Source organism: Salminus brasiliensis, chromosome 4 (genome assembly GCF_030463535.1).
Source record: "Salminus brasiliensis chromosome 4, fSalBra1.hap2, whole genome shotgun sequence".
NCBI lineage: Eukaryota > Metazoa > Chordata > Actinopteri > Characiformes > Bryconidae > Salminus > Salminus brasiliensis.
This window is the reverse complement of record NC_132881.1, coordinates 42,929,184-42,953,539: the sequence shown is the minus strand read 5'-3', so window position 1 is coordinate 42,953,539 and position 24,356 is coordinate 42,929,184. Positions and strand designations below refer to the sequence as shown.

Sequence of the window (24,356 nt, the reverse complement as noted above, 5' to 3'; positions counted from 1 at the left end):
TTTTAATATAGATATCTGTCCAACAAAACCCTTGTATCTTCAAAATGGCAACTTTCCACAAGTATTACGAAACTTTCAGTGGAAGTCAGTGTAAAAGGATTGGGTTCAAGGTCATTTTGGAGCATTTCTATTGGTCCATTAATTTGGGAAACCTTGCCAACCTCCTAGCAACACCATAGCAGCCGCCAAACTACCTGAAAGTAGGAACCATGGTGCTCTGTGTGTCTTTGGGTGGCTTTCTACCTGAACACTCCTGTGTTGAGAAGGAATGATGATAAAGTTGACTTTGACTTGACTCAGACTTTGACTTTGAGCCTTAGTCTAACATATTTTCCTTCTGCAGTTCTTAAATTGCTGGAGAATCTGTAGTGATTTTCAGTAAATTGAGTTTAAATGGGAGGAGGAACTGGCCACAGTGTTTATCTGCTTTTACACACTCGTTTGATCTATTTTCATGTATATACACACACCACTGCATGCATGGTTACACCCACCTGTTGGCCTACTTTCTCTGTGTGCTTGTCATAATAGTACACACACTCGCACACACACACGCACAGTCAACTCTTTGACTTAAAACCATTTCCTGTTTACATGACAAGGCTGAAACTAATGTGTGTGTGTGTGTGTTTGTGTGTTGTGTGCACAGGGGCGATTAATGAGATGGCCACTCACCCGGGTTATTATGAGGATTTGGTGGAGAAGTCTATGGGGAAGTATAATCTGGCTACTGAGGAGATAGAGCGGGATCTTCACCGCTCGCTCCCGGAGCATCCGGCCTTTCAGAATGAGATGGGCATCGCTGCCCTCAGGAGAGTTCTGACTGCGTACGCCTTCCGCAACCCCAACATTGGCTACTGCCAGGTACACACACACACACACACACACACACGTGAGATTCATATCCATGGTGAGAGTATGTAAACTTCCAACCACAACTGTAGACATGTATATATGGGACAAATAGGACATATGAGACCATGTGTAATTGGGGTCTTGGAAATGGTGCAAGTGCAAGGTTATTTTTTTAATGTATGAAAACAAACAAACACACACACACACACACACAGACACACACTCATTTTGGTTAATAGCATGTGTGCTTATGGCGTGTGTCCTGTGCCTTCCACTACACCACCACCACCACTGGTTACAAACCCACATGCACCTTCACCCAGTATTACACTGACTACCTTCACCTGCAAGCAAACCCCAACCCTTTGCATGCACTTTCTGCAGAAACTGCTATGCACACACACACACACACACACACAGTAGATGGGAGCAGTGTTGGTGGTGTATAGACAGAGTTGTTGTCTCTGGCCAGGCGATGAACATCGTGACATCAGTTCTGCTGCTCTATGCTAAAGAGGAGGAGGCGTTCTGGCTGCTGGTGGCGCTGTGTGAGCGGATGCTGCCGGACTACTACAACACCAGAGTTGTCGGTCAGTGATGATGATGATGATGATGATGATGATGATGATCAATTCACTGCAGACACAAAAAACACACTTATGGACACTGGTAGTTCTGCATGTGTTAAGTTTTAATCACATTATACACTATATGTCCAAATGTTTGTGGACACCCTTTCTAATGAAGGCATTCAGCTACTTCAAGTTGCACGCATTGCTGATACAGATGTGCAAATGCACACACACACCTTGTCTAGTCCCTGTAGAGAAGTATTACCAATAGAATAGGACTCCCTAGAGCAGATAAACATGAAGCTGTTGGCTAGAGGGCTAGTGGGTTATAAAGCCGTGGGACTTTGTTCTCTAGAATGAGTTGAGGAGGGTTTGGGGATGAGGTATGGTAGTGACCATCCGACATCCTGATCTCAGTAGTAACTCTTTTCGCTGAATGCAATCAAATACTCACAGCAATGCTCCAAAATCTAGTAGAACACCTTCAACTTACTTTAACAGAAGCAAAAAACTCTTAATACCCTTGAGTTTGGAAGAAACAATGAATGAGCAGGTGTCCCAATACTTCTGTCCAAAAGTTTGAACTAATTAATAAATTAATAATAAAAGCAGCTTGCCTTTAGGCCAGCCCACAGGTGTCTTCACAGTACAGCAGGCTGCATTATCAAATTTGCACCATCTAAAAATTCTTATTAATGTAGTCTAGCATTGATTATGTGATGCTAAATGTTTATGTCTGGTAAATGCAGATCTTAATCAGCAGTCTTATGCCGCCCTTTATGTGTTTGTGGGTCTTCTCCCCTCAGGTGCGTTAGTAGATCAGGGTGTGTTTGAGGAGCTCGCTCGTGTCTACGTGCCTCAGCTGTATGACTGCATGCAGGAGCTGGGTGTGATCTCCACCATCTCTCTGTCCTGGTTCCTCACACTCTTCCTGTCTGTCATGCCCTTCGAAAGCGCTGTGGTGGTGGTGGACTGCTTCTTCTACGAGGGCATCAAACTCATCTTCCAGCTGGCATTGTCTGTCCTGGACGCCAATATTCACCAGCTTCTCAACTGCAAAGATGATGGAGAGGCCATGACGGTGTTGGGCAGGTCAGGGAGACAGAAGATTAGCGCAGTGTTGTGTAGATTAGTGAATTGGGTATGGTTTTGTACCTGAGTCAAAAATAGTGCATTATGTAATTCCTACACAGCCCAAAATAGTGCATTCTCTAGTGAATAGGATATCATTACACACCCAGCCCAAAGCAGTCCAGAATAGTGCACTATGTAGTTTCCTGCAGATCCCAAAATAGTGCACTATGTAGTTTCCCACATAATAGTGCACTATGTAGTTTCCCACATATACCAAAATAGTGCACTATAGAGTTTCCTGCAGATCCCAAAATAGTGCACTATAGAGTTTCCTGCAGATTGCAAAATAGTGCACTGTGTATTATCCCACATATCCCAAAATAGTGAACTGTGTATTATCCCATATATCCCAAAAGAGTGCACTATATAGTTTCCCACATATCCCAAAATAGTGAACTGTGTATTATCCCACATATCCCAAAATAGTGAACTGTGTATTATCCCACATATCCCAAAATAGTGAACTGTGTATTATCCCACATATCCCAAAAGAGTGCACTATATAGTTTCCCACATATCCCAAAATAGTGCACTATATAGTTTGAATTTCATGATCTTACTGATGTTTGTTGTAAGTGTAGCATTAAATACATAGAAAATCATTGTATGTGTGTATATAGGTATCTGGACAGTGTGACCAATAAGGACAGCACCCTGCCACCAATCCCACATCTCCACTCCCTCCTCACAGACGATGGAGAGCCTCATCCTGAGGTGGACATCTTCAAACTGGTCCGCGGCTCCTATGAGGTGTGCAGTTGCTTTTGTTTAGCTAAGTGCTAAGCGGTTGCAGGCAGATTACATTGATCCGTTCTCAGTTGACTGGATGTCTCTCTTTTCCCCTCCTCATGTCTCACTCCCCTCCTTCTCTCTTTGACATTTACAGAAATTTGGCTTCATTCGAGCAGATGTGATTGAGCAAATGCGCTTCAAACAGAGGCTCAGGGTCATCCAGACCATCGAGGACACCACTAAGCGCAACGTGGTAATGACCCTATCCATATATATATATATATATATATATATATATATATATATATATATATATATAATTCTACACTGTTTGATGTTGGAATATAGTCTAAAAGTGATGTTTTTTTTATCCTGGAAAAGCATCCATGGCCAATTTTCCGTAGATACAGCAATGCCAATTTATTTGGCACTCCAATCCTCCAAGCTGAAAAGCTTTAATTAGACACAAGTGGACTGAGGCGCTCCTGTTAGCTGATGTCGGTGATTTAGGGTGAAGAATAGACTCCATACACACACACTTGTGTTGTGCTTTTGTCTCCAAGCACATGATCATGAAGCTGTTACTATACACACACTCACACACACACAGAGTCAACACTGTGTGAATTCCCTCAGGAACAGGGGAAGCTCCCATTTGCTACCAGTCATAAACACCAGGACTGCGACTGCTCTGAAGGTTTAGAAAAGTCCGCTCTTATGTAATATTTCTTTACATGACTTTTTGTTTTATGTATTTATCTATCTATCGGGGATCATGCGCCTAATGTGCCTAATGGGCCATTTTCATTAGGTGCTAATTTTAGTTGTAGTCTCAGAATGTGGTGTTAGTCAGTGTGGATTTGGTACAGTGTGGATGTGCACTCATAAATACAGGCATTAAAAAGGCTTAAAAAAGTTTATTTTTAATCCTTTAATAGACAGATGTCCTTTTCTGTAAATGACTACACACGAAACTCAATTTCCAATTCCTCCAACAGCAGGATAAAACAGCCAGTGCCCACTGTTATACACAGTCCTTCCAAGCTCTTTTTGTCTCCAAGCACATGGGCCTGGATAGCTCAGTCAACATAGCATTGGATTTTTAATCTCAGGGTCCAGGGTTCAAGTTCCTGTTCGGCTGTGTTCGTGGGCAGTGGTGGCTCATTGGTTACAGCACTAGGTAATTGATCACTAGGTTGTGGTTTCTATACCAAATTCCTCTGAGCTGCCACTGTTTGAGCCCTTGAGCAAGACCCTTAACTCTCTCTGCTCCAGGGTCATATCTGACTATTTCCTCTGAAATAGAGGAGAATTCCATCATACTGAGTATAAATGACAGTAAATGCACATTACATTACAGTACTCACTGGCTCCTGTCACCAGTGATGACGGCAGGTGTTAGTTTTTTTAAGTATGGACAACTTGGCTCTTTAGGTAAACACACAAGTTTCAATATGCAATGGATAGTATCTTCTGTCCTTATCTGATGCATTCTTTCACCCACAATCTCCCCTGTTCTGCAGGTTCGCACCATTGTAACAGAGACGTCCTTTACAATTGATGAACTGGAGGAACTTTACTCACTCTTTAAGGTATGTCAAGACCAGTGTTGGTGGACCACCTTCATAATGTAAATAATATGTGCTTTATAGCAACATTATATAGCAGCTGTACCTTAAAATATCAGCTTTAAAATCATGCCACCTCAGTCCACATGCTTCTTTCACTTTCAGAGGCCGTTCTGCATCTCTCAGCTTGTCAACAAATGCACATGTCCAGCTTGATTTGTATTTATGGCAGTGGTGTAAAAGTAAATTACTCTCCCCTACTGTAGGGGGAGCCCAGGAGCAGCAAGTATCAATTCTTGCATAATACTGCTTGACCTCATCATTTTGTATAGCGCAGAACTAGATGGCATAGTTTCATGAAAATTAAATAAAGAAGTGATGGACGTTTATACCCCTGTTAGCATTATGCAAACTGCATGCCTAAATGCACTGTATTTCCAAATGTTTGTGGACACCCCTTCTAATGAATGCATTTAGCTACTTTGAGTTGCATACATTGCTAATACAGATGTTGATACACACAGCTTGTCTAGTCCCTGTTGAGAAGTACTGCCAATAGAATAGGACTCTCTGGAGCTAAACAAACATGAACCTATTGGGACTATGCTGCCTAATGCTAGGTATGGGCTAGAAGTGTATAAAGCCCCCCAGCATTAAGCTGTGGAGCAGTGGAAGAACTGTGTTCTCTGGAATGATGGTTGGTGCTCCATCCAATACTTCTGAAATGAGCTGGGGAGTTGGGCATGAGGTGGGGTTGTGATCATCATCCAACATCCAGACTTCATTATGCTCTTTAAATCAAATCCTCACAGCAATGTTCCTCCAAAGTCTAGTAGAAAGTCTTCTTCCCTGGACAGTAGAGACAGTTACTCCAACAAAAGTAGGATAAGCTCTTTTTAATACTCTTGATTTTCGGAAGAAACAATGAATGAACATGTGTCCCAATACTTTTGTCAATATAGTGTACGTGCCCACTTACTTTAAACTATGTTGAATTGTTAAGCAATTAGCATCTGCATGATGCTAATTGCTAGGATAAGCCTCCATTACTTGTTAGCTTGTAGCTCCAGACCAGATCAAACAAACTTGTCCTGGCCAATCATCTGCGGTTTAGGTAGAAGATTGCTGAACTATTTCTGTGTCTAAACCCTCAGCTCTCCACAGACTGTACGTACTGTATATGAAGTAGTTAAACAGCTAGTAGTTTTCCCCAACACTGCTCACAGGACAGTCAGTAGCAGCCTGCACACGTGTGTGTTGGAGAGAGAGTTTGATGGAGATGCTATCCATCATTCTGGGGCTGAAGAGGCAGCTGGGGGGCATGGTCTGTATTAGTGAGTGAGTTACAGTTTGACTTCATGCTCCACCCTTCTCTTCCCCAGCTCTCCATCATTGGCCATTAGCTGCCACACACTCAGTTATGGGCCACTGAGATGCTTACAGCTCCCTTCTGGCTCTTTCCCACACTGCGATTTATACCTTCATAAGCCCACTTAACTCCACAAAATATTGCTGCTGTTACTCCACAGCCTGGCGCTATGGAGGACGGTGCTATCAGACACTAACTAGGAATGAAGAACTTTGGGTTGATAGTTCACAGGGAAAATGGGACCAATATGCACCGGATGCACCGGTATGGGAGTTGTGGGACAATTGTGATATCCAGTATATTTACAAATTTTCCAGTAATTATCTGACAATATTTAAACATGAATAAAATGTGTAATTTGGGACTAAAAAGTGTGTGAGTGCTGTTAGTCTACCAGTGCTGACCCATCTGAAATGTTCTGGGATTATCTGAGTTTTGGGCCAATGTATTCAAATTGAGCCTAACTTGGAGGTTAATGCAGTTAGAGATGCGTTTTGCCTTTGCAAGTCTTCTTGCATGGAGAAGGATCTTATTAGACTGGAAGTCTGGAAGCACACCCACCTAAAGCTTCACACTGGCTCAGGAAGCTTTTACTATTTCTGAAATGAGAGAAAATTAAATATTACATTTTAGGGGTGGCTTTGGAGTGAGTCAGCGTGGCTCAGAGTGGCGTAGCGATCTACTATGCCCTGCCACTATGGCCCAGGGGTTGCGAGTTCGAATCCTGAGCCATGCTGCTTCGCCATCAGCTGCCGGAGTCCGAGAGGGCACAATTGGCCATGCTGTCTCCGGGTGGGTAGATGGTGCTCTGACAGTGGATTTCAGTTAATACATCAAATCCGATGTCCAAACCAATGCTAATTTTTCTTTTAAGCAATTACCGGCAAATAGCAAATCATATAATATGATTCATACATGACCATAACAATATTGTGTATTCCTATAGTGCACTAATGACAGCATTAAGGTTTTGTTCAGTGCTTTACTATATTTTCCTCCATTTATTGATGCAATTCTGTTCATTTAATTGGGGTACAATTTGTCCTTCTCATGCCATAATCTTATAACCTCAAAATAGCAACTTTACAGGAGACTTTCAGTGGAAATCAGTGTAAAAAAGATATTTTTGGAGACATTTTATTGGTCTATTCATCATGAAATGTTGATACAATATAAAGAACAAGAGCCAGATTCAGATTCAAAACCAAAAATGACAAAAATAGAGATACAAGGTTATTGTGTGACGGCCACAGAATTGTGGCTGCATATTTCTGCTGTCCAATGAAAAAGGTGCAGACAATGGAGTTTTTAGTTTTCTCCATTGTTTGAACCATGTAGCTTCTTTACACAATGTATAATGAAAGAAGGATTATTGGACCAATAGAAATCCTCTAAAATAATTCAGATTATTTTTTTTTACGTTGACTTCCAATGAAAGTTAAGAATGTTTTTCCCTCATGCTGTAAAGTTGCAAATTTGGAGATACATGTTTTTCAATGGAAAGGGACAATATCCAACAGTTTTTATCAGACCCAATGGAGTCAGCCAGCCAGGCCTGGTTTGGTTTTACTTTGATGTCCGATTTTGAACAGCCATTATGGGGCTGTGTGCTTCGTACCCTGTGTGACTGGTGTGATCTTCACAGTTGAAAGTTCTTGATTAAACGCTTCATGTCTTCAATGTCTTTGCCCCTCCTCTGGTTACTCCCCAGGCTGAACACTTGACCAGCTGTTACTGGGGGGGCACAAGTAACCCCATGGACCGCCACGACCCCAGCCTACCCTACCTGGAGCAGTACCGCATGGACCTGGAGCAGTTTAAAGGCCTGTTCACTGTGCTCTTCTCCTGGGCCAGTGGCACACACACCGACAGCCTGGCCATGCGCTTCTTCCGCCTGCTCGACCAGAACGCTGACGCACTCATCAACTTCAGAGAGTTCATCACCGGCCTGGGTGAGTGTCGGGCAGGAATGTGCTGTGTGAATCTAGGTCTTTATAAGTGTGTGGACACTTCAGATGTGTCAAACGTGTGGAAGCAGTCAGTTTGCCAGAAACCAACACAATACAATGTGCTTATGGACAACTACTTTAAAAGGTGCCCTAGAATGGAGATCCTAACTGCAGATATGCTAGCATAGATGAGTATTGACAGTTCCCTAAAAAACCCTAAAACTGTATGAAACAGTCATCAAATTAAAGTCGATGTGCATACGTAAAGCACGTTACCTCAAATTAGGCAATTCCTGGCTCATTTTACTTACGCCCCCAAAATTTACGTAAACCCAGCCCACTAGGGAAAGCCTTTTGAGGCTGAACTTAACGGCTGCTGAATGGCTGAAGCTGTCACAGTGTGTGGAGCTTGGAGGCGGAGGTGGACATAAATGCAGGTTTTTAATGAAGTTAAAACCAAACAGAACAAGGAGAGACAAGAAACAGCCAAAACCAGAACAAAACAAGCCGAGCAAAACCACTGTGAACCATCATGATCACGTACAAGACTAGACAAGGGAATGCGCAATCAAAGAGGTACTTATACAGGGACTAACAAAGGACACCTGGGACTAACAAGGGAGCGTGGCTACAGAGGAGGCACAGGTGGGAACACTGATGAACAGGAGGGACTAAGACAGACAAGAAGTTTGAGAGCACATGGTGACACAAAACAGGGACAGGCATGACAGAAGCCAAAGAAGGCTAAAAGCCAATGCGAAGCTGAATGGAGAAGGAAGACTAGTCCGACTGGTTGCTAAGCATATAATAAGCAAATAATTGAAAATAATTACAAAAAATGATTTGTTTTTGTTACAGAGCTAGGCTAGGCTAGGCTAAGCTGTGCTGTGCTGCATGGCTAATGTGATGTGGCTACTGTCAGGGTGCTGTAAACCAGCCAATAAAAGCAGTGCTTTTTTGTCATGAGCCCTTGAGCTTGTTCCACTCAGAGGTAAAATAACAGGGTTGTAAATAGGTGTGTAGAAAAATACTGACTCTCTGCATTGACCCAGATTTTCCAAACCCCAACACTAAACATCACTAAAATGTAGTGCTGGTGATGCTACATCAGTTTAGCACATTAGCAGCCATTAAAATGCAAGAGAGCGATATTTTTGCCGCATTGTTTAAGGAGTGTACCATGAGCATGTATGGCAGGGGCTTAAATCGACTGTAGGCTACAGTCTGTAAATGTAATTCACACGCTTTACACATGCATTTCTGGACAAGCTGAGAGTGAGAAAATGAGAGAAGCATGTGGACTGAGGCTGTAGAGTAATACTACAGGATTTGACACTAATATGACTCGGGTTACGCAGCATTACACAGTTCTCCTGAGCGTTTTCCTGCCCACTTCACCACTTCAAGTTACGCAGTGCAGGAGCAGCGTCCCGGCCCGGAGTGGCAACAATAGGGACGCTAGTCTCCCTATTACAGTCAGTGGAGCATCTGTATGATTCTGAAGCTTCATAATGTTGCTTTAAATGACTTGTGCTTTGCTTGTAAACCCTGATGTATCTGAGGCAGTGTTTACTTTTTCATGTGTGCAGCTGCAGTGTCTGACTTGCTCACTTTGTGTTGTAGGTGTTCTGTGCCATGGTGACCTGACTGAGAAACTAAAACTCCTCTATAAGATGCACGTACTTCCAGGTGAGTGTGTGTGTGTGTGTTTCTGCATATCCATGCATGACTCGTAGATGCGTGAGTGTCCTGGCCTTGTTCGTGCTTCTTTTTTGTCCCAGAAAGCAGAAATGAGACTGAGCGAGGCTGCTCGTTTTCCCCATCTTTCCTTCCCTCTTGGTTGGTTATGTAGAGCAACTGTCTTCCTCTTCTGTCTCTCTCTCTCTCTCTCTCTCTCTCTCCCGCTGGCTTTCTCTTACGCTCTGTCTCATTCTGAAGACTCGTGGTGTCAGCACCCAGCACGCCAGGGGAGAGAACTAACCTCCTGAATACAAACTCCCTTAGTTTGAAGTGCTTTTCTGCTACAAAATCAAGTTGGTTTTTCCCTCCGTTCACAGCTTGGTGCAGTGTCAACACAACACACCGCACGGCCCTCTTATCACGGCCTCTCCTCTCCTCAAACAGGCATTTCTGAATGGAACATATGGTGGAGAGTAAATACGAGAGAGGCCTGGGATGCCACAAGCAGCTTAAACTGCTGGCGTATTTTCCAGGCATTGATCTAATGGCCAATTGTTTAGCCGCCACTACAAGTTGACCCATTCATGCTCCGCCCACAAATGCATTCTTTCATAGAGACTGTTGTTTAGTGGTGACCATTACAGCTAGGCCTTCAGTTCGCAATAAAGTTGACAATTATTGTCAAAACCGTGTCAAATAAATGTAAAAAAAATAAACCACCTCTGCACTTGCTAATAATGCTAATTTCTGTTAGCACCCCTATGGGATTTTGGTAAGCATTAAGCTAATGCACGGCACGGATTTTTTTTGGACCATTTACGCAGAAGTGAAACACCAAGCCATTGTAAATATCTGCAGATATGTTCAGCCAATCCTAATTGCACAGTTACTCTCTTATAACAAAATAAACAATGTGGTCTGTGCAAAAGTTTGGACACCCCAACCGTTGCAGACTGCCATTGACTGCAATGATACATAGCACCGATATTAAAAAGGCATCTTCAACCAAATGGCAGTCATATGACATTTGGACTTGCCTGTCCTACCAGCATATGAGCAGCTCTTGGTCATCCAGATCTCACCTTGACCTTTTGAACATTTTTACTAAACTTTATTTATTAAGTTCTTCCTGGCAGAAACCGTTTCATTGGATATGGTCATGGTGGGGATGGTCAAATATATGCCTTCATGACCAAGAGCTGCTAATATGCTGGTAAGACAGGCAAGTGCAAATGTCATATGACTGTCAATAACCTTCAGAAAGTGTTCGCTGAGTCAGGAACGGTGGTGCACTGCTCCACGGTGCAGCGCTGCTGGTAACAATCATAATATTCATAGAAGAGTCATCAGATGAAAGCCCTACCAGTCACCTGACGAAGTAGGAAGTAGGGCTTTTTGGCCACAGTCAGCAAATGAGCTCTGTATTTGTGTGGTCTAGTAGGACAATCGGGCCCATTCAAAGAGTGCTTTTATAGGAGGAGCTTAATTGGTACATTTTTCAGTAACTATTATGTAACTGTGAGTATGTTTATGTAGATATGATGGAAGGAACTGAAGTGTGTGCTCAGAAACAAACCCTCAGGATTTACTTGGTCAATTATTAAGTTTCTTCCCCCTCTCTCTCTCAGAGCTGCATCACGAACAGGATGAGCCGGATTCCGCTTTCGAGGCCACGCAGTACTTCTTTGAGGACATTACTCCAGAGACGTCCCACGGTAGGCCTACACACACACACTGCTAGCTGCACTCCTAATGCTGTAGTTTAACATACTGTACGTGTCTAGATGAGCTATTGCACTCAGATGTGCTTGGTCCGCTCTCTGGAGCTGCTCAGCAGCTAAGGTTTTGGATGTGGTTTCATAAAGCTCAGCGTTTGCCCAGATCCTTCAGCTGAAGAGGAAGGATGACACGCTAAGCTGAAACGTTTGTTGTTCCTCCCAAGTCACACGTTCAGCATAAAGGCAAAGCTGCAGAACCAACTTATCAATTCGTATTTCTGCAAATTGGGTCCCCAAGGAGACTCACAGAGTAAAAAAAAAAACAGCCTAACAACAGCCTTTTGTAGATTAAATAGAATGACTTTGATGTATTTAAATTAAATAAAGAAAATATTCTGGTTATTTACTGTAAGAGGAATAAATAAAAACAAAATAAAAAAATATGATCATGAAGGGCTGTGTAAATGTGGTGTGGTGTGTCCTTATAAACACCACCCTTCAGTAAAGTGCGACTGTTTGTCCTGCTCTTGACCTGTGCCCTCTCCACTATTCTAGGCCTTGACCACAAGGGCAAAAACGAGAAAGACGATGGCTTTGTCAGGGTCACGTTCAAGAATGAAAAAGGTAGGAAATCCACATACACCTAATCATCATATACGTTAGACTGGACTTCTACTCTACATACACACACTCATGTACATAGTAGAGGACATGTTATTCTCAAACGGACATTCACGTTCAAATTATTTCCAGTGCCTGTAAAAATATTCACCCCCCTGGATATTTTCCCATTTTATTGCTTTTAAAATGGAAGCACGGTAGCATTTGGCTTTTGTCACTAAAAACTCCTTAATGTCAAGGTGAAAACAGATTCCTACGAAGTTAAAACCTCTGTCAACTGTCAGAAGAGCCAAACTGTATTCACCACGGAGACTCTAAGTGGTCCGCTGGACTAAGGTTCTGCCACTTTGATCCAAGGATCGCTGGTCCAAGGACCTGCTGTTTGCCATCAGTAGCCAGAGTCTGAAAGAGCACAGTTGGCCTTGTTCTCTCAGGGGTGGGTTAATGGCACTTCCTCCCCACATCACTCCGAGTCGTTAGCTATTGTTAGCTGTTGATCTGAGCAAGTTTGCTGCATAGTGTTGGGGGCTTTGCTAGTGGGGGAGTTCACATGAACAGGGATTGGGTAATTCATTAAAAAAATAAGGGTGAAAACACCCAAGAGGGTAAATTCTTTTATAGGCAGTGTATATGTAGTTCAGTATAAATATACATGTCGTTTTATATATCTATGTGCATTTTGTTCACATATATTTTACATGTTTGTCTTTTTTTTATATATAAAGAAATATGCTATAAAACCTATTATATATATGTTATATTATTATATATATATATGTGTGTGTGTGTGTGTGTGTGTAATTTATTTATTTATTTATTTATTTCCATCATCATCTTGTTTTTTTATGTAATCAGACAGTCCTCACATCATTTCTCTGCTAGTTGCATCATTTATATATGCATAAAAACATGTATCTCCAAGATGGGGACTTTACAGAAAAAAGCAAAGGTGTTCTGAACTGTATAGAGTTTATTACAAGTAATGTAGAGCATTATTATCTACACACTGCTGCTACATGGTTCACATTATGGAGAAAACTAAAAATGGACAACACTGAGATACATGTGTTTCATTAGACAGCAGCTTTATTTAATATATATGTATATATCATCAACATATACAGTATATACAATAAGCTTCTGATTAAATTGATGGAAGGTCACATTATTATATAGTACATTTATTTTAACACCATTTATTAAACGCAGAGCTCTGACATAGTCTTTCATAGCTCTGAAGAGCAGATCCGAGCGTTTGGCTGAGCTGTATTCTTTTTTGCTCTCTTCTTAGACTGAGTGCAATGTTTAGTGCCCTCTTGTGGTGTTCCCCACAAACTGCTCTGTTTTTCTATTCATTGATTTTTTGCATTACTGGAACAGGATTTGTGATACAGATCTTTTCAATTGCTATTTAATCCTGTGACAAAGCTTTTTTCATTGCCCATTTTAAGAAAGCGATGAGCACAGCACCATATAACCGAATATGCTCAATTGCCCCCCCCCCCCCAAAGGACTATGAATTTTCATGCATGAATTAATGCGTTCAGGCTTTAGACTCATCAGGCCTCTGCAGGATTGAGCAGTCTTGCGGCTGACTTGCCGTAATATCGAGCTGTGTGTGAAATGAAATCCTCAGAAGCACATTTTTTCCCTCTGTTGCTCAGTGCTGCCCAGTAGCCTCCATGTTTAATATCTGTCTATTCGTTTGATCCGTTTAAAGCCTCATTTTGTCCGCAGAAGGGGGATTAAACTTTAACAAGAGCAACTTAATAAAATATGCATAGACGGAATCCCCTTTTCACTTTTACTCCACTGTTAGGAAGCATATTTTAATAACTTTTTTAAAGTTTGAACTCTGAGAGTCAGGACAGGGTTATGGGAAGGTGGTGTATACAGTATTTGCTGAGCTCACAGTTTGAGTTCCACATTTCTGCTGTGAGCCTGATTTTGTCTTCTCTGTCTCTTTCCTGACTGCAGTGAAGAAAATGCACACGCCAGACTACCGTACCTACTTACGGCTGTGGAACCAGGAGACCAAATCCAAGCCGGAGAACATGAAGAACCTTCCGAAACTCAACCAGGTACATGCAGCATCCCATAGATACAGTACTCTGCCAAACCTACAAGACCAATATATGAAATCTGAATATGGATTAATTCAGGACGTGATTAGCTTAACCATTTCCACAGCTCTCCTTGAGGAAGGCCAGTTTCCATCCTACACCTAATTTATCTAATCAGGTTATTTTGCCCCCCAATTGAATCTGAGGGCCCTGTTTTAGCGATGTTTTGGCGAGCCGTGAACCACGCAGCTTGATTTGGGCGTGTTGGTGTTTCTTTGCTATCATGACGATGGGAAAAGTTCACCTTGTGCAGCTCGAAGCGCACAAAAGTCATGTACTGAGTCTCTTAATTAATCATGGGTGTGTTTGTTTTGGGCGTAATGTGCAATAAAAAAAATCAGCGTGTCTTTAGCCATTCCCTTTAAGAGCCAGGTGCGGTCTGACTTTGGCAGATTGCTATTTCAGTGGTGTAAAGCGTGGGGCGGGGTGTACGAGTGTTAGGCTGCTCGCGCCTGTGTTGACAAATGACTGACAAGATAGCAATGAATATCTGACTGTTGACGTCGGTCTAGGCTGTTTTCGGTCAGTGGAGCTCCTGTGTTTACATTTACATTTATGGCATTTAGCTGACGCTCTTATCCAGAGCGACTTCCAGGGTGTGTGTATTGGTGTAGGGCAGCATAGTCACCCAGACTGGGAATCGAACCCCCTACATGGTGTGGTAGCTCAGTGGCAGGTAGTGGCGTTATCTGTTGCACCACACCAACCACAGGTGTTTTCCATGGCCAAAATATCAATATGCCAATATGCCATAGCAATATGCCAGAAATTTACCTGAACACCCCTCATTTCGAGACCACTACGTCCATCGGCATAGATGTATTCTGATATCTGATCTCTGTGTGTGTGTATAAATAATCCAGCTCCACAGTTTAGATCAGATGAGCTTGCAATTAATCGGTTCAGTAAAATCCTTTATTTTCAGTATCAGTTTCTATAATCAGACCTTCTGGACTGACTGATTTAGTTTAGTCGAGAGTTTTCTTAAAATGACTGTTTTATATTGTTTAATATCTTCTAATCCAGTCTGACTCTTCTCCCTGACCAATCAGCTCCCAGCTCCTTATATACAACACTGCAGTCTAATCACTTCCGGTGTGTGTGTGTGTGTGTAGTGGTACACACTCTGGACCCAAAAATTTAAACACTCTCTGTCTTTTTCTCAGGGTCAGTTCATAGAGCTATGCAAGACGCTCTACAACATGTTCAGCGAGGACCCCAATGAGCAGGAGCTCTACCATGCCACAGCCACCGTCACCAGCCTGCTGCTGGAGATGGGCGAGGTGGGGAAGCTCTTTTGCAGTCCTTCCAGCAAGGAGGACGAAGATGACTACGATGACGAGGAGGAAGAGCGCCCCCCGGTGCACAGGAGGAAGCAGCAGAGAGCCCGTGGAGACTCTTTCCACTCTTCTACCGAGGAGCCCCGGGGCAAGCTCTCTAGCACGGGGGCTGTTGGCGCATCTGACGGCGAGCTAAACTCCACCTGCATCACAGGGCCCATGGAGGACATTAAGCTGGAAGACTCGTCGCCCAAAGACAACGGCACATCCTCCGCCATGCTCATCTCGGACGACGAGACGAAAGACGACACGTCCATGTCCTCCTACTCGGTCCTGAGCACCGGCTCTCACGAGATGGACGACAAGCTGCAGTGCGAAGACATAGCAGATGATACGGTGCTGGTGCGCAACAGCAGGCCCCATAGCGGAGCTGGGCCTCGTGGAGGAACTGGGCCCCACGGTGCAGGTGGCCTTCCACACAGTGCGAGCATTGATAAAGACTGGGCTATCACGTTTGAGCAGTTTTTGGCCTCTGTGCTCACTGAGCAGGCCCTGGTGCAGTTCTTTGAGAAGCCCGTGGACATTGCGGCTCGCATCACCAACGGAAAGAACGTGCGCAAAGTGGGCCAGGCACACATCTCCGTCAGTGACTACGAAATCTCGATCTCGGGCTAACATGCAGGACTACCCAGTTACGTTTTTAAACTGACGTCAAAGCGAACAGACGAATGGGGCGGAATCTACGTATTTACATGACCTCGTATCATCTCAGCTCATCTCAACTACCTTGTCCTTGGCCCGGCTCCTGGCCTGAACTTTAAAGTCTGTATATTTCTCTAAGACACTGGATATTTTGGAACGAAAAGAAGAAGCGGCTCGAGCCTGTGTATTTTCTCTAATGTGAATTCACCCTGAAGAATCTGAAGAGTCAGAAGAAGGACTGTGAATGATTGGCGCTTGTCGCGAGAAGAATGAATCTGATCTTTTTACCCACAGAAAGGCTGAATGGACCTTCTCATGTATTATTATTATTATTATTATTATAATTATATGCTACAGTGCGCTTGGTGTACTTTATATGGAGTAATGTTGATTACTAACGGTATGTAATACAGGTAGATGGTGTATAGTAGTGTTGTGTCTACACTTATACTGCCTAGTCAGGGAGGGACCGGCCCTTGTCTTTAAAACTTAAAAGGACGTAGTTTGTGACGTTGGGTCTAACGGTTAAGGAATACTTTGCCCAGAAGTGCTACGCTCTTGTGCTTGAAGGTGCTTTAAAGGTTGCTACATAGAAGAACCACTTTTAGGCCCATAAAGAACCATGTTTGTAATCAAGATGTGTGAATTTTAAACATTTTAAATGTCTAGAGAACCTTCACTTGATGTAGATTCTTTACACACATACATCTCTGTTACAAACATGGTTCTTTGAGTGATGCTAGAGCAGAACCACCTTTGGACCCATAAAGAACCATGTTTGTAATCAGGATGTGTGAATTTGAAGAAGATTTTAAAGGTCTAGAGAACCTTCACTTGATGTAAAGTGTCTTCGTCAATTTTAAAGGTTCCTCACACTCACGTGTGTCAGTTACAGACATGGTATTTTGAGTGATTCTAGAGAAGAACCACTTTTGGTTCCATAAAGCACCTGGTTTGTAATCAATATGTGTGTCTAGAACCTTCACTTGATGCAAAAGTCCTAAAAGAAACATGGTTCTTTATGTAAATAAATGAATCTTTGAGAGATCCCATTAAAGAAATATCTTTGGTTCTATGAAGAACCATGTTTGTAATAGAGATGTGTGAATGTGAAGAGCCCATTATAGGACTAAAGAACCTTTCTGATTCTGCATTATGAACATGGTTGGGTAAGGGTGGCTTATATGGTTCTGTAAGTGATACCTAGGAGAGCCAATTTTGGTTCCATAAAGAACGAATGAATGTTTGTAATGTGTGATTTTCAATGTGAAGAACATTTTAAATGTCTAGAGAACCTTCACTTCTCTCACACGTCTTTTTTTTATCGACATGATTCTTCATGGAACCAAAGGTGGCTTATATGGTTCTTAGGTTCAATAAAGAACCATGTTTGTAAGTGTGAATGTGAGGAACCTTTTAAAAGTCTAAGGACGTTTCACGTGATGTTACGGTTCTTTGCAAAATAAAGGTTCTTCAATCACACACTTTTGGTTCCAGGAAGAACTATGTTTGTAGTTTGTGAGATGTGTGAGTGTAAAGAACCTTTTAAATATCTAGAGGACCTTCACTTCATGTAAAGCCTCACACATCTGTATTATAAACCATGGTTCTATGTGGAACCAAAGGTGGCTTCAAATAGTCCTTTGAGTGATGCCTTGAAAGAACCACTTTTGCATCTATACCATGTGTAAGATGTGTGTGTGTGTGTGTGTGTGTCTGAAGAACCTTCACTTGATGTAAAGCCTCACACATCTCCTTCACAGACATGGTTCTTTATTAAAAAGGTGGTTCTTCTCTGGTATCACTCAAAGAACCATTAGAAACCCCTTCATTTTTCAGAGCGTAGTAATAAGTCCAAGCTGCTTGGGTTTGGTTAACATTATGCAAATCCAGTTCCTGTTAGCCATGTTAGCATTTCTGAGGTAAACTATTCCCTCAGCCTCATAGTATCTCACATCTTGAATGTAGGACACACGAGACGGGCGGAGACCTGCTTTTAGGGGACGTTTCTGAGGTTCTTTAGAGAGCGCAACTGGATCGAGTGGAGGAAGAGGACGGAAATGACCAGATTCCCTGAAAATGGAGAGTTAGCATGGCTGTCCTGATTCAGACAGATCCGAAACTCCTTGTGGGACGTCACTACCATAAACGCTGATGTACAGACATACAGGATTCTTATTTGACAGATAGTGCACTAGGTAGAGTGCCAGTGTGACCTGAAGGCTTGTATAGTGTAATGTGGGTCAGATAGGAAGCTAATTGGGATTCGGCACCTCTCGCTCTTTCTCTCTCTCTCTCTCTCTCTCTCTCTCTCTCTCTCTCTCTCTCTCTCTCTCTCTTTTTTTCTCACTGTCACTGGCACCTGCACTTTGCGTTGTTTTCTTGCCATATAAAAGGAGATGTACTTTACCATAGGGGGATGTAGCCTACTTCATTAAGTGGCAACAGATCAGGTGACACATTGGGTATATATGGGCCTGTTGGACCATATGAGGAAACGTCATGGCGGTAATGCTCGACACGCTCCCTTCTCTGAAGAGAACAGAAGTTTACAGTTTTATTTCTTTCTCAGTTTATTTCCTTACCCATTACGGGCATGTGGCATGGCTGTCCACTTTTATTTTGTTTTTATTTAATAGGTTTTGATTTACCATTTTTTTATGCTGCTGTTTGATTAGTTTCTCTGTGGATGGTTTTAAGTGTTCTGTAAATGATTCACTCTGAAATAATTAAAAGAACTGAAGGAATTATCCTATGCTACGTATCAAAAAGCCTCCAGACTCTTGCTTGTCGGTCTTCTGTCTTAGTTCTGATAATGTTACTTACACCAGTCAGCATAGCATCTATGAGCTCCACTCACCATACAGGAGCACTATAATGTATAATAGTTCTATAATCCCAGACTGTATCCATCTGTTTCTCTGCATACTCTGTTATTAGCCTCCTTTAACCCTGCTTGTTCTTCAGTGCTCAGGACCTCACAAGATCACCACAGACTGCAGTGTCACAGACTGACATGTTCGTGACGTGTTTGACTGGTGGTATTGACAGGAGTGTTGTGCTGGTAGTATGAGGGGATCAGTCACAGCAGTGCTGCTGGAGTGTTTAAACACTGTGTCCACTCACTTACTGTCCACTTTATTAGACACCCGGACTCAGTTGGTCCAGCTTGTAGATGTAAAGTGGCGGCGGGAGTCACTGTGGATGCCCACTGAGTGGCAGCGTTATCGTTCTTTAGTGGGAATGCTGCTAAAGCACAAAAACGGGAAACAGCTGTTGTGCTACTGACATCGCTAAGAGTTAAGACCTCTCCTTTTACAGACTGCTGAAAGTGGTGGCTCAGCGGTTACAGCACCGGGCTAATAATGACAGGGTTGTGGGTTCAATATCCAGGCTCTGCAAGTTGCCAATTCTGAAATCCAGGTATCGAAACATGTAGAAGCTCACTGTTCAGTGAAGTCATGCTCTCAAAACAGGTGGGAGGAAAACAAGTCCGCTGTAGTTGCAAGTTTAGCGACATGCTAAGTTCAATTAAAAGAGAAAGCAAGTAAACCACATGAACCCGAGCCTGTAAACAGTCAAACAGTCTTAGACCATTCACTCGACTCAGCGCTCTCAGATTTATACTCTGAATGGGTGTGATTTAAGCCTCAGTTAGATGGATGTTCCTGGCTACACATTGCTTTCCATGGACGATTGGTTCTTTAGTAATTTGGATGGATCCCTGTTGAGTCCAGCTTCCTTTAACTGGAGCAGATAGTCCCTAGCTTCACTCCAGGTTTGGCTGGTCGCAGAACGTTTTGCCACTCAGTCCAACTCCGCAGGAACGTGGCGTCAATGCATACCCTCTATTCTCAGTCCAGCAGTGACCCTGTAAGTGAAAGGTCCTATATGGGCTCCATATGGTAAATGGTAATGGTAAGAGCTGATATATTGGAGAATGTAACAGAAAGTGTAGACAGAAGAAGGTGGTATTAATGTTATGGCTGATTGGTGTGTATTGGAGTTATTTAACTCTGGGTAGAGTGATTCAAAGCACTAAAACACTCACTCTCTCTCTCTCCACTGTAATAAAACACAGATTTGATGCCGGCACTATAGACAGTCGGGTAGGGTACTAGATCCAAGTTCTGTTCTGAAGCAAGGGTTCCAGCTGACCACAGTTCCACTCAAGGTCAGTGTTAGGAAGAACCACCCTGCTGAAATATAGTCAATTAGCCACTAGAGGTCACTAGAGTGAGAGTTTTTTCTTCCTGAGAGCGCTTCCTACATCAGTACACCACCCTCTCCACTCAGCCAAACCTTTCTGCAGGTTCTTTCTGCAGGTTCAAATGGGGGTCTTACCAGCATACAAGCACTCAGTGCGTTTTCTTGGTCTACCAAATTTCAGTCATTCTAGACCCATGTTAAGGTCAAAATAAAGTTGTCCAGCCAGCAGAGGTCTCCAGAGGTTCTTTCGGTTTCTCTGGCCTGGACTTGCAGACAGTGATGCTGCATTTTCTGAAGCTCGCTCAGCAAGATCTTTTGAGCAAAGGGCAGTAGACCTGGATTACGGTTCTAGGAATTTTCATTCAGTTTGACAGGTCCTTCTGGCTGCACTGTTTAACAGTAGCTGTATTGGCCAACCTACTGCAGATATGACATTATGACACAGCCTGAGCTTAATTAATGAATATGTACAATAAATTGCTGACACCAAAGTCCCTGTCCTTATCAGTGCACTTTGTATGGTGGCTGTACGCCATGTCAGTGTAATTTCTAATATACTAATACTAATATACTAATCAGCCATAATATGAGTACCACTGAAGAGTGCAATGACATTGATTATCCTTATCTACAGTGCCATCTGTCAAAGGGTGGATATACTAGGCAGCAGGTGAACAGTCAGTTCTTGAAGGTGATGAAGGTGTTAAAAGCAGGTAAAACTGGGAAATGCTCCTGGTATGCAGGTCAGGACCTACAAAAAGTGCACCAAGAAAGGACATCCAGTCCTGGTGAAAGGGTCATGGGCACGAGAGGCTCACTGATCCAATCCAATGTGGTCCCAACTCACAATTTACAGGACTTAAAGGTCTTGTGGGGTACAAGCCCACAAAGCGGATCTAATCAATATTAGGCAACATTAGATTTATCCACTAATTTTCTATAATGTTTAGGTTTAGTTTTTGTCTCTTCAGGTGCATGATGGTTCTGAGGTATATTTAGGATCATGATGCTGTTGTAGAAGCCATCATCTTTTCAGCTTCAGCTTTCCCTTCACTCGTGCAATATTGTCAGTGCCACTGGCTTCAACACAACCCTAAGGCACAATACATCCACCCCCATGCTTCACAGCTGGCATGCTGTTCTTTTCATGAAATTCAGCTCCTATTTCTCCAAACATACCATATGCTGTTTGTGGCCAAAGGGTTCTATTTTGGCTTCATCAGGCCACAGCACTCGCTTCCAAAACGTATCTTAGTTAGAGCATTGACCCACAGGCTGAAAGTGACACTGTGTCCTTGTGTTGGTAGTGGCGTGAGGCCAGCTGTGGGGCTTCTGCATTTGTTCTGGGGTTCAATCTGACCATGAATGGACTTCCAAAAACAAAGTCGACCACAAAAGCGTGCGTTCATCACACATCCCTGAATGTGTTAGGCAAGTGATTTTGAACCTGCTGTAATTTTCCTGCTGTTTTATCAGACATTATCTTTAAAATGGCATTAAAGTTGATCAGCCATAACATAATCACAGCTGACGTGAAGTGAAAAGCCCTATTATCTTCATCTTCAGTGGAATCTTTCAAAGGGTAGCAGGTGACCGTAATGTAGCCTCCCTCTACATCATCTGTCATTGATTAGATTTTGACCAGATATTATGTGGGAAGTGGACCGTTCTCATCACCCGAGTGACACTGACTGTAGTGTAGTGTGTGGTGTTTGTACGAGTGTTGCTGGGGCTTCTTAACAATGGCACTGCTTGGTGGAGAGAGTGAGTCCACCATCCAAAAATACCTGCAAGAGTGACTCTATGGCCAAAAAACTGACCATTGATGAAGGGCTGGAAGTTTACAAATACAACTGTACACCATCAAGGTGGCGCTACAAACTACAGGTTTCTAGTAAACTGGCGAGTGAATGTGTGCACAGTGATTTTCCTGCTGTTTAAATTTGTAATTTTAATCCAGATCTTGACTTTTCTATCAGTGCATCTCCCGTTTACTGTAAATTACCAACAGGACATAGCATTTTACAGTCAGATACTGTACAATAATGATACAGTTCTGTACGGAGCCGAATATGTTAACCCTAAACACTGAAGCCATATTATAAGTAGACATCGCTGATAAATGTACGTCCATTCTGAATGTATGAGCACATTTATAGCTAAAGGACATAATAGCAAGCTTCACAGCAGTACACTGCAGTTACTGGGGGTTTCCGGCTGAAACTGGTGTCTCTACAGTGAAGCCACTTACGTAAGATCACCATATTGTACAAAACATGCAGTGAAGCAAGACTCTTATCTGTCCCTGTGTGAACTTCAGCCACAGCGTCACTCCATGCTCTCCGTCCAAGCTGACGGAGATCAACCTGTTTACTACAGGTTTACCTACATGCAGAGATACGCTGACCGTCCACTTAATTAGAAACACCTCTCTTGTACTTCCACCCATTGGCCACTTTATGAGCTCCACCTACCTTATGGGTCACGGTATAGGTGTACAGTTAAAGACTGCAGCCTATCTGTTGCTACACAGGCCATCAGCCTCCCTCTACGTCATCTGTCATTGATCAGATTCTGACTACAGGTTGACCACTGTTGACCAGATATTATGTGAGAAGTGGACCGTTTTCAGCACCCGAGTGACACTGACTGTACTGTAGTGTGTGGTGCTGGTATGAGTCAATGCTAGGTTGAGAGTGGGTCCACCATCCAGAAGTACCAGCGAGAGTGACTCTGTGGCCAAAAACTGACCATTGATGAAGGGCTGGACATTTACTAATACAAACTGTCCATCAACAGATAACACTGACTCAACACTGTGCATCAGCAAGGGGGTGCTACAAACTACAGGTTTCTAAACAGTTACCGTCTACAAAAGATACAGTATATTGACAAAAGTATTGGGACACTTGCTCATATGGTTATTAAAAACAGTTTATTCTGCTTTGGTTGGAATAATTGTCTCTACTGTCCAGGGAAAAAGGCTTTCTAATGTTTTAATGCATTGCTGTGAGAGCATTAGTGAGGTCAGGATGTTGGATGATCATCATCCCACCTCATCCCCTAATCCACAACTTATCCCAAATGTATTGGATGGAGCACCAACCATCATTCCAGACAACACAGTTAACCACTAGTCTTTTGGGATGAGTTGGGGAGTTAGGGATGAGGTGGGGTGGTGATCCACCAGCATCCTGAGTTCACTAATTCTCGTGTCGCTGAATGCAATCAAATTCTCACAGCAATGCTCCTCCAAAGTCTAGCAGAAAACATTCGTCCCTGAGCAGTAGAGACAATCACTCAAACAAAAGCAGGATAAACTTTTTAATACCTTTGGTTTTAGAAGAAATAATGAATGAGCAGGTGTCCCAATACTTTTGTCAATGTAGTGTACATACTGTAAATCAAGTTATAAGAAGTGTTGTATCCAGGGCAACTTTTTGGAGTGGGACGCAATACAACAAATAAAAACACAGCTCATTTGCATACGTTATAAGGGTCACATAAGAATTAATCAGGACTGTTTTGTACATAAAACCACACAAACCACACATACTTCAGATTCAAACATTAAATAAAAGAAAAATGTTGAATATGATTTAATGATTTAAAATGATTTAATTGAAAGATTCCTCACTCATAACTATAATCCAAATTTTTCCATATAATCACAAAATAACAAACCATAGGCTGTGGAATTAAAAAAGTGTTCAATAGGATAAAGCAGCGACATCACCAACCCACCCCTCAATACAACACTTATGGCATTTTCACATGCCTAAGAGGTGAATACGCACTCATAACATATCATAAACATGGTTCACAAAGGCATCCAATCGCAGTT

The 24,356-nt window shown here is 42.7% G+C and overlaps 1 protein-coding gene across 2 annotated transcripts in view; it reads left to right on the top strand.

Moving 5' to 3' along the window:
* tbc1d9 (TBC1 domain family, member 9 (with GRAM domain)) overlaps positions 1-19,074 on the top strand; it is a 52,583-nt gene extending 33,509 nt beyond the window's left edge. For both annotated transcript variants that reach the window (XM_072678524.1, XM_072678523.1), the window contains 12 exons: positions 650-864; positions 1,328-1,445; positions 2,234-2,519; positions 3,182-3,311; positions 3,448-3,546; positions 4,817-4,885; positions 7,942-8,182; positions 9,803-9,868; positions 11,488-11,574; positions 12,133-12,201; positions 14,176-14,279; positions 15,488-19,074. In XM_072678524.1, coding sequence (XP_072534625.1) covers positions 650-864; positions 1,328-1,445; positions 2,234-2,519; positions 3,182-3,311; positions 3,448-3,546; positions 4,817-4,885; positions 7,942-8,182; positions 9,803-9,868; positions 11,488-11,574; positions 12,133-12,201; positions 14,176-14,279; positions 15,488-16,276 — 2,273 coding nt within the window. In that variant the 3' untranslated portion in view covers positions 16,277-19,074. The remainder of the gene's footprint in view (positions 1-649; positions 865-1,327; positions 1,446-2,233; positions 2,520-3,181; positions 3,312-3,447; positions 3,547-4,816; positions 4,886-7,941; positions 8,183-9,802; positions 9,869-11,487; positions 11,575-12,132; positions 12,202-14,175; positions 14,280-15,487) is intronic.
* Positions 19,075-24,356: the final 5,282 nt, after the last annotated feature.